This window comes from Triticum urartu, chromosome 6A (assembly GCF_056163025.1).
Source record: "Triticum urartu cultivar PI428250 chromosome 6A, HENAU_Tu73, whole genome shotgun sequence".
Taxonomy (NCBI): Eukaryota; Viridiplantae; Streptophyta; class Magnoliopsida; order Poales; family Poaceae; genus Triticum; species Triticum urartu.
The window spans coordinates 450003559-450013721 of record NC_141878.1 but is presented as its reverse complement, the minus strand read 5'-3'; the positions used below and the strand labels follow the sequence as shown (position 1 = coordinate 450013721).

At 60.4% G+C, this 10163-nt stretch overlaps 1 protein-coding gene across 1 annotated transcript; it reads left to right on the top strand.

The window, feature by feature from the left end:
- The first annotated feature begins 507 nt into the window (after nucleotides 1-507).
- Nucleotides 508-1473, top strand: LOC147965649 (uncharacterized). Its single transcript, XM_087530550.1, has one exon. The coding sequence runs from the start codon at nucleotides 508-510 to the stop codon at nucleotides 1471-1473; it is 966 nt and encodes a 321-aa protein (XP_087386676.1).
- Nucleotides 1474-10163: the final 8690 nt, after the last annotated feature.

Here is a 10163-nt window from a genome sequence, read left to right as displayed (position 1 = left end):
GCTTCCTATCCTGAGGGGCCGGCTTTGCTTGTGCGCGCCGACTTCGGAGAGCTCCGTTTCTCGTAGGCGGGAACGCGGTCGACCTGCGAGCTGTCCGCGGGCCATCCCGCGGGCCACGTGGCAAGGAAACCCTGCGAGTGCACGCGCGCGACGGGACGCCGCCGCAGGCCCGGGCCCGCCACTACTAGGCCTCGGCCCGAGCGTGGATCTTCTGCGGCCCACATGGACCGCTCGCCTTCTCGCGGCGGTTTTATTCTGCCATCAAGGCATAATAATCACGGGATGTGGGGGAGTGGGCGCAGTTGATCCCCATGTTCCCCCACACCGCGCCTCCTCGGCTCCGCCGCGCGGTCTATAAGTAGGAGGAGGAGGGGGAGCGGCAGAGGCTCGCGCGGTCTCCCTCACTCCGCCCTTTCTCGTCTTCCTTCTTCTCCTTCCCGCCGCCACAGTAACTCTTTGCCGCGCCGCTCCGCCGCCGCATCGTCTTGCTTCTCACCGCGCTGCCCCATGGTGCTGTCAAGCTCGTGGGATGGCTCCAACGTCCATGAGGACCACGTCGAGTTCCTCTGCCAGACGCGACGCCTGCCCGGCGAGGACTTCGTTCGGGTTCGTCTAGCGCCGGAGAAGGAGATTTCGCCGGCACCGGAGGAGGGCGAGCGGGTGATCTTCCGCTCGCACTGCCTGCGCGGCTTCGGCCTTCCAGCGAGCGGGTTCCTCCGAGCCTTCCTCGAATTCTACAACCTCCAGCCGCATCACCTCACACCCAACGCGGTGATGCTGCTGTCGGCCTTCGTCACGCTGTGCGAAGGCTTCCTTGGGGTCCTCCCCACACTCGAGCTCTGGGCGGAATTCTTCCAAAGCAAGCTCGGCACCGTCGTTGCGGGCGTGCCCGCCCCTTGCGGAGCCTTCATTGCCATGAGGCGGGCGAGCGAGAACAACCCGTTCCCGCCCATCCCGCTGATCCAGTCGGTGAAGCTCTGGCAGAAGTCATACTTTTACGTGAAGAATGTCGCGCAGCAAGGCGACTACGTCAACCTGCCGGCTTATGAAGTCGGCCCGCCGGCTGGGAGGCGACCTTCGTGGAGCTACCGGGCCAGGTCGTTGTCTCAGGCCGGGAACACTGCCGTCTCCCGGCTTCGAGTGATGATCCAGTCGGAGGGCCTGACCGGAGCCGACTTGGTGGCCGCCTTCGTGGAGCGCCGGGTTCTTCCCCTCCAAAGCCGGCCTCACATGGTTTGTCAGATGAGCGGCCGCTTCGACCCAAGCCGGCTGAGCACCAGGGAGATGCCTCATGCGGAGGTCTCCTACATGGTGAACTATATTTCCAACTGTAAGCTCGCCGAGGACTGGTGGTACGGCAAGGGGCCGTACTCTCGCGCCAACCCTCCGCCCGTCGTAAGTTCTTTCTTCTTTTCTTCCTTTGGTAGCCGGCCTCATGATAGCCGACTCTTTGATCAGTCGGTTTGCCCCTAGCAGAACCCTCTCCTTCCGCCGACGACCGGGGCCGCAGGGGTAGAGCGCCAGCTCGTCCCTGACCGCACGGTGGACGATGCCGACGACCCGGACTTGGGAGCGGCCACCATGGAAGACGCCATTGTGGGGAAAGCGACGAGGCCGGAGGTGCGGGGCTCACGGCCGGCTTCGAGGACTGGCCGGGTGATGCCGAGGTCAAAGTCGCCCCGCGCCGCCAGCCGGCGCCTGATCATCAAGGTGTGAACTCGTCCGCCGCGCCGGCTGCTGGCGGCGGTGCTCAGAAGCGCCGAGCCGTGTCGATCCTCTTCGGCAGCCGGCCGAAGAAGTCCAAGGCTTCCACGGCGGCGACCAAGCGAGATGAGGCGGCCGCGAAGGCGGCCCGCTTCCGCAAGGCGGTGAAGCAACCGCAGGCGATCTCAGCGTAAGTCGTCGAATGCTTGGATACATATTTTTTGTTGTTCTTTTCGATTGAAAACTCTTCTAAACCTTTCTTTACTCGCCGGACAGGGCGCCGCTTTCCCTTGAGCGGGGTCCGGGCGGCTCCGTAGTCGGGCCGACTGGAGGGTCTTCAGGCTCTCGCCGCGTGGATCCCCGCGTCGACCTCAGGGAGGCCACGGAGCGGAACGCACGAGAGGTGCAGGAGGAGCGGGAGGCGGCGGAGCGAAGGGCCGCCCAGGCGATGAAGGAGCAGGCCGATGCAGCAGCCAAGGCCCGGGCGGAGGCGGAGACGGAGGCGGAGGCTTCGCACAACCAACCTCCGCTGCTAGCCATTCCCCTCCGCGCCGTGGCCCCCAACATTCTTGTGCCTCCGCTGGAGGAGGTCGACCAAGAACCGCCGGTGATGGAGCGGAGGGAGGACTCCGTGATCTTCATGGAGGGGGCGCCGCCGGTAGCGCCAATCGGAGCGGGCCAAGGCGGCCAGTCGGCTGCGGCGCCAGAGCAGCCGGCCGGGGGTGAGCCGGAAGCAGGAGCCGGCCTCAAGGTGCAGCCGGCAATGCGCCGGCGCGCAGGGGGAGGCACCGCTGCACCGGAGCCGCACCGAGCTACGGGTGCCAGCCAGACGGCGGAGGCCTTGGAGGCGGCCAGCACCGGCACGTCCGAGTGGACTCCCAGCGGCGGGACGGGCGAGTTGAATGTGGCGGCCCAAGAGGTTCAGAACCGGCTTCAGGCCCAAGCCGCCTCGCTGCAGCAATACACCCAGGAGTTCCTTGCGACACGGGCCGTCATCCGGGTGAGTCTTCTATCTTTGGTTGTTTTGTTCTCTTGATTTCTTCCGTGGGGGCGCGTCAGTGCACCCACTGGGTGTAGTCCCCGAGATTCGGGCCGACTGCTGAGCAGTCGGGTCGGATCTTCCTTGACGACTACCTTATTCTCGCCTCCTGTCTAATCTTCCAGGAGTATCATAACCTCCGCGCTACCGCCTTCAACTCCCAGGCTCAAGAGCTGGGTCGGAGGACCGAAGACCTGATCAGCAGCCGGAGTACGTACTTGGTTTCGTTCATCTCCTGTGGGGGCGCGTCAGCGCACCCACTGGGTGTAGTCCCCAAGATTCGGGCCGACTGCTGAGCAGTCGGGTCGGATCTTTCCTGACGACTTCACCTTACTGGTTCTTCTTTTGTCTTTCGTGCTCGCAGAAGCCAATGCCGACTTAAGGAGGCAGCTCAGCGAGGCGCAGGCCGCCCTTCGCACCAAGGAAACCGAGTACGACGCCTTGGTCCCGGAGCGTGACCGCCTGGCCAAGAAGCTGGCTGACCAGGAGGAGAGCCACAAGGCGGCTCTGAAGAAGGCGCAGGATAACGAAGACGCCCTGAAGGCCGAGTTCGAGACTGAAGCGGCGGGTTGGGCTGAGACCAGGCAAGCGCTGAATGAAGGCTTCGGCCGTATTGAGGATTTGATCGACGGTAAGCCGCTTTCCTCGCTCCTTGCCTGCCCCTTGCCGCCTGACTTGTGTTCTGACTTGAGCTGCTTTTTATTCTTTGTGCAGACTACTTTCCTGGCTACTCCGTCTTCGCCGCCCAAACCATCGAGGCACATCGCGAAGCGCGCCGGCAGGCGAGGGCTGAAGTCGCGCCGGACGCGAGTCGGTCGCTCGAAGAGCAACTCTTGGCGGTCCAAGCGCGGCTGCAGCCGGCTCATCGTATGCTCCGCCGCCTCCAGCGCGCCTGAGCGCAGGTGTTGGCCGCCCTCTGGCCAAGTGAGACGATTCCCCGCACCTCGAGTCGGACTGCCGACTGGCTAGAGGTTGCGGTTGGCCGCTTCGAGGCCTGGAAGGCGTCGGCGGCCCGGCTTGGAGCTGGGCGAGCCCTGGAGTTCATCCGAGCTTGGTATCCAGGGCTGAACCTGGACCAGCTGCGCACTTGGCGGCTGGAGGCCGACGAAGAGCTAGCGGAGGTGCGGCCGGCTATCGCTCAGCGCGCATCGACAATCGCCGAGTGTACTGACATCAGCGTCTTCACTCCCGAGATTAATGATGACGGTGTTGCCGAGCCGGAGGAGTGGTTCGGGCTGGACCCGGCGGCGGGTGAAGACTCGGCAGAAGAGATCGCCTCCAGCGATGAAGGCGAAGACGACGAAGGAGAGGAAAGCGAAGACGTTGAACCGGCCGGTGGAATAGCCAGCCAGCCTCAGCCTGACCGTGCCTCCAGCAACGAGGCGCGCGCAAGCGCGCCTTATGCGGGAGGCGGTGATCATGCCAAGGTTCGCCAGCCGGCCACTCCTCCAGCTGGCACTGCCGTCTCCACCGACCTGCCCGGCTCGTCAGTCGCTCCGCCGGCTTAATCTGCCGTCCTTTTTTTTCCTGCTTGCTGCCTTCTGAACAATTTTATTAAGCTTCCGCAGTTCCACCCACTGGGGGTGTATCCAAACTATGTTGAATGCTGGCCCTTTGAAGGTCTTTTATGTAAATATTATCGTGTGCATGTTTGGTTTCCATTCACGTATGCTTTTTATCCTTAGGCTGTTTCCTTTGCCGCCTTCCCCTTCTGGGAAGGCAAGTACTCGAGCCTTCTTAGATTGGATCGAGGTGAATGGAAGCCGGTCGGCGGTGGGAGAAAAACCGGCTTTTGTTATATTAGTCCATTAGTCCCTAGCCGTTTTTCGTGTGGGCACCCGTTCCTGTCCTTAACTCTTGCCAGTCGGACAGCCGGTTCTTCGAACTGCGACTTTTGGCAAGAGAAGGCTTGGGAGCCGGCACACTACTTGTCTGACTACGGGTAGGACTTCTAATATAACTCCAGGCGGCCAGTCCCCGGGCCGACTAGTCGAACCCGGTGCCGGACGGAAAAAAGTGAATGCAATGACAAGGCGATAAGCATGATACTTTTCATTTATAGGCAAAAGATGGTAGTCCCTGAGCTCTCCTCGGGGGCCCTATTGTCTCGTACTTAGTACAAAAGTTAGCGTGATACATACTGCATTTCAGCTGTAAAACCTTCGGAGGAGGTTGGCGTTCCATGGTCGTTCCGACTCCTTGCCGGAGTCGTCTCTCTTTCGTGCCTTCGGCTTCTGCGCGTCGATCAGGTAGTAGGAGTCGTTGCCTAAGGCTCTGTTGATGACGAAGGGGCCCTCCCAAGGGGCCGAGAGCTTGTGCTGGCCGGCTATTCGCTGGATCAGCCGGAGCACAAGATCACCCTCTTGGAAGGATCTTGGCTTGACCTTCCGGCTGTGGTAGCGGCGCAGGCCCTGCTCATAGATGGCGGACCGGCTGAGGGCTAACAGCCGGCTTTCTTCCAGCAGGTCGACGATGTCTTCTCGTGCTTCCTTGGCCTCCGCTTCCGTGTACATGGTTACTCGAGGCGAGTCGAACTCGATGTCAGTTGGGATGACCGCCTCGGCACCATACACGAGGAAGAAAGGGGTGAAGCCGGTTGACTTGTTTGGTGTGGTGCACAGACTCCAGAGGACAGCCGGCAGCTCATCGAGCCAACAGCCAGCTGAACGCTCCAGTGGTACGATCAGTCGGGGCTTGATGCCGGAAAGGATGAGGCCGTTGGCTCGCTCGACCTGGCCGTTTGACTGCGGGTGGGCGACGGATGCTAGATCCAACCGGATGCCTTGCGTCGTGCAGAAACGTGCCAAGGCTCCCTTGGCGAAATTTGTGCCATTGTTGGTGATGATGCTGTGTGGCACGCCGTACCGAGTTGTTATATCTGCGATAAATGTGACGGCAGTCGGCCCATTCAGCTTCTTGATCGGCTTTGCTTCAATCCATTTGGTGAATTTGTCCACGGTGACAAGCAGATGTGTCATGCCGCTGCGCACCGTCTTGAATGAGCCCACCATGTCCAGTCCCCCAAACGGTGAAGGGCCAAGTGAGGGGAATGGTCTTGAGTGCTGAAGCCGGCATGTGTTGCTTGGAGCTGAAGAGTTGGCACCCTATGCAATGTTTAACTAACTCCTTGGCGTCATCCAAAGCAGTCGGCCAAAAGAAACCATGGCGAAAGGCTTTGGCGATGAGTGATCTTGAGGCCGCATGGTGGCCGCATTCTCCTTGGTGGATGTCTCTGAGGATTGCAATGCCCTTCTCTTGCTCGACGCATCGTTGGAGGACTCCAGTGACACTGCACTTGACGAGCCCTCTGTTGACGATTGTGTATGCTCCGGCTTGGCGTTGGACTTGTCTTGCCTCTACTTCGTCAGCCGGCAGATCTTGGTTTATTAGGAAGTTGAGGATGGATTGAGCCCATGACGGAGCTGCGACTTCTTCTATTGCCAAAACGGCTACTGCGACCAGGGCGGGCGGGCTGGGCGGTGAAATGCTGGAGTCGGCCGCCGCCTGTTGTGTTGGTGTAGTCTCCGGGCTGACTACCGCAGTCCCCGAGCCGGGTGAGGTAGTCCCCGGGTCGGGCGTAACTACGGAGGTCCCCGAGCCGCCTGCTGATACCCCCTGGCCGACTATCGAAGTCCCCGGGCCACCTGCTTGGTTCTTCGAGCCGGACCCGGCCACGTCGGGGTCAGGCGGCACGAAGATGGAATTGGACTCTGGAGACGGCTTGATAGACGGCTTGAGGAGGCGTTGTAGAGAGACGCCGGTTGGTATTGCTTGCCGAGTGGAGCCTATTCGAGCCAGAGCATCAGCTGGCTCGTTGTCGGCTCGCGGTACGTGGAGGAACTCGCATCCTTCAAAATACCCACTGATCTGCTGAACGAGGAAGCGGTAGCTTGCCATATTTGCGTCCTTGGCGTCCCAGTCGCCGGATGATTGCTGGACCACCAAGTCTGAGTCGCCATAACATAGGATCCGGCGAATGCCGAGCTCTTTGGCAAGCCGGAGCCCGTGTATGAGCGCCTCATACTCGGCTACATTGTTGGAGGTGGCAAAGTGGATTTGCAGCGTGTATCTGAGCTTGTCGCCTTTGGGAGAGGTGAGGACGATGCCGGCTCCCAAGCCGGTGCGCATCTTGGACCCATCGAAGTGCATGCGCCAATGAGTGGAGTCGGGAGCCGGCGGCAAGTACTGGGTCTCGGCCCAGTCGACGAGGAAGTCGGCCAATGCTTGGGATTTGATGGCGGTGCGAGGCTGGTAGAAGATCGCATAAGGGGCCAGCTCGATGGCCCATTTCGCCACCCGGCCGGATGCATCCCGGCTGCCTATGATCTCGGCCAGCGGGGCGGTGCATACAACCGTGATGGGATGCTCTTGGAAGTAGGGCTTCAGCTTCTTGGCGGCGAAGTACACGCCGTAGCACATCTTCTGGTAGTGCGGGTAGTTCTGCTTCGAGGTAGACAGCACCTCGCTCAAATAGTACACCGGCCTCTGGACCGGCTGGGCTCGGCCTTCTTTTGGGCGTTGGACTACGATGACAGTGCTGACCACCCGGCTGGTTGCGGCAATGTAGAGGAGTATGGGCTCTTTCTCAGTCGGCGCTGCCAGGACTGGCGGTGTGCCCAGCATCTTCTTCAGCTCGTGGAAAGCTTGGTCAGCTTGGTCATTCCACTCGAAGTGAGTGGTCTTCTTCATGAGGCGGTAGAGGGGGAGAGCTTTCTCTCCGAGCCGGTTGATGAAGCGGTTTAGGAAGGCCAAGCACCCGGTGAACTTCTGGATGTCTCAAAGCTTGGTGGGAATCGCCATTCTCTCAATGGCCTTGATCTTCACCGGGTTGCATTCGATGCCGCGTTCGGAGACCAGGAAGCCTAGGAGCTGGCCGGCTGGCACTCCGAACACGCATTTCTTGGGGTTAAGCTTGATTTGGAACCGGCATAGGTTCTCAAATGTTTCCTTGAGGTCTTCCAGCAAGGTGCCGCGCTTCTCTATCTTCACCACAATGTCGTCTACGTAGACGTGAGCATTTCTGCTGAGCTGCTTGAGGAGGCACTTCTGCATGCAACGCTGAAAAGTGGCACCGGCATTTCTCAAGCCGAATGTCATAGTCAGGTAGCAGAAGGCTCCGAATGGCGTGATGAAGGCGGTCTGCCAGATTTAACTTTATCTGGTGATACCCTGAGTAAGCATCCAAGAAACTCAACAGCTCGCATCCGGCCGTGGAGTCTATCACTTGGTCAATCCTTGGCAGGGCAAAGGGATCTTTGGGGCAGGCCTTATTGAGGCTCGTGTAGTCTATACACATGCGCCACTTGTTGTTCTTCTTTAACACGAGGACCGGGTTGGCGAGCCACTCTGGAAAGAAAACTTCCATAATGAAGCCGGCTGCCAGAAGCCGGGCTATCTCCTCTCCCACAATCCTGCATTTCTCCTCCGATAGTCGGCGGAGGGGTTGTTTGACTGGCTTTGCGTCTTCTCGGACGTGTAGTTTGTGCTCGGCGAATTCCTTCGGAACGCCCAGCATGTCCTTGCGGGACCATGCAAAGATGTCCCGATTCTCACGGAGGAAATCGGCGAGCTCGCCTTCCTATTTGCTGTTTAGGTTTGCCCCGATGATGGCAAACCTCTCTGGGTGCTCGGGGTCAAGAGGTATCTTCTTCGTCTCCTTGGCCGGCTGGAAAGATCATTGAGCATCATGCTCCTTGGGATCGGGGGACAAGGCCGACTGCTTGCCGGCTATGGCCACGACTCGGTCCAACATCTTCTTTTCTTCGGCAATCACAAGGGACTCGGCCAGCCGGCTGCTGGCTGCTGCGCACTCAGAGGACTTCTTGTAGTCGCCGGCTACGGTGATGACGCCTTTGGTGCTTGGTATCTTCATCTTGAGGTATGCATAGTGGGGAACTGCCATGAATTTGGCCAAGGCATGTCGGCCAAGCAATGCATGGTAAGGGCTCTCCAGGTCCACCACTTCAAACCAGATCGCTTCCCGGCGGAAATGCTCCTTGTCCCCAAAAAGTACGTCAATCTTGATCTTGCCAATGGGGGCGCAGGACAGGCCGGGTACGATGCCATGGAACACTGTCCGAGTAGGCATGAGTTGCTTTGTCTTGACATTCAGCTTCTCCAGGGTGTCGCGGTACAAGATGTTGATGCTACTCCTGCCGTCTATCAACACACGGGAGAAGCGGGCGGCGCGTCTGTCCATTGCAAGGGTGGCATCCAGAACCAACGCATAAGAGCCGGGAGATGGCATCACCTCTGGGTGGTCGGCCCGGCTCCAGCTGATAGGTTTTTCTGACCAGTGCATGCGCTCGGCGGGGTTGGCAGCAACCATGTTGACTTCCTGGTTCTCTCGGCGTTTGCTGCGCCGGTCTTCGGGCCGGCTTGTAAAGACGATATAGGCAGCATGCTCGTCGGGGAACTCATCATGCACGGCTCCGACTGCGGGCCGAGAGGCCGGCGGCGGCGGAACCGGAGGCGGCGAGCCGGCAGGAGGAGGCGGCGCGAGCCCTTCGCCTTTGGAGATTCGGGTGAGCCAATGGCACTTCCCGGTTGTGTGGTTGGACGGCTTCGCGCCGCTGTGGAACTTGCACAGGGCGTCGAGAGTTTGCTCGTAGGAGAAGGCCGGCTACCAAGCCGGCCTGCCGCCCTTGGGTTTCTTGGGCGCGGGCCGCCCTTCGGGCGGCACGTCTTCGACTGTGGCCACCTGCCGACTGGCGGGAGGCGGCGCGGGGCCCTTGCGCTTGTGGTCGTTCGAGTGTGGGCGTCGGCCGGAATCCCCAGCCGGCGTCTTGGGCACCGGGTTGAGTACTTTTCCGGACGCGTCTACCCGGAGCTCGGTCTTCATTGAGGAGTCGGCGGTGGCGTACTTGTCCGCTATGTCCAGAAGCTCGTCGAGGGTAGTCGGCTCGTCGCAGAGAAGCTTGTGCTTGAGGAGGGTGCCTTCTCGGCACCCGGCAGTGAAGTATTCTATGGCTTGCACCTCGTGCACCCCTTCGCAAGAGTTGCGGAGCTCGGCCCAACGCGTGAGGTAGTCGCGAGTTGACTCGGCGGGGCCTTGTATGCACAAGGAGAGCTGTCTGGGCTTGGGAGCCCGCTTGTAGGTGCTGGTGAAGTTGCGGACGAAAGCTTCTGTGAAATCTAGCCAGCTATTGATGCTGTGTGGCTTGAGGCTGTTGAGCCGGGTCCGCGCCGTGCCCTGCAGCATGAGGGGCACGTACTTCACAGCAACGCGCCTGTTGCCGTTGGCTATGCTAACCGCCGTGGAGTAGTCGATCAACCAATCTTCCGGCTTCACGGAGCCATTGTACTTGGGCGTGTCTCTTGGGAGCGAGAACCCTTTGGGGAAGGGCTCGTCGCGGATGCGGGGGCCGAAGCAAGGCGGACCGACATCGTCTTCTTCTTCCAGCGCCAGGGATCGCGCCAG

What these genes read in the sequence shown, in the direction of transcription:
- LOC147965649 (XM_087530550.1), top strand. Translation starts at nt 508, where the DNA reads ATGGTGCTGTCAAGCTCGTGGGATGGCTCCAACGTCCATGAGGACCAC.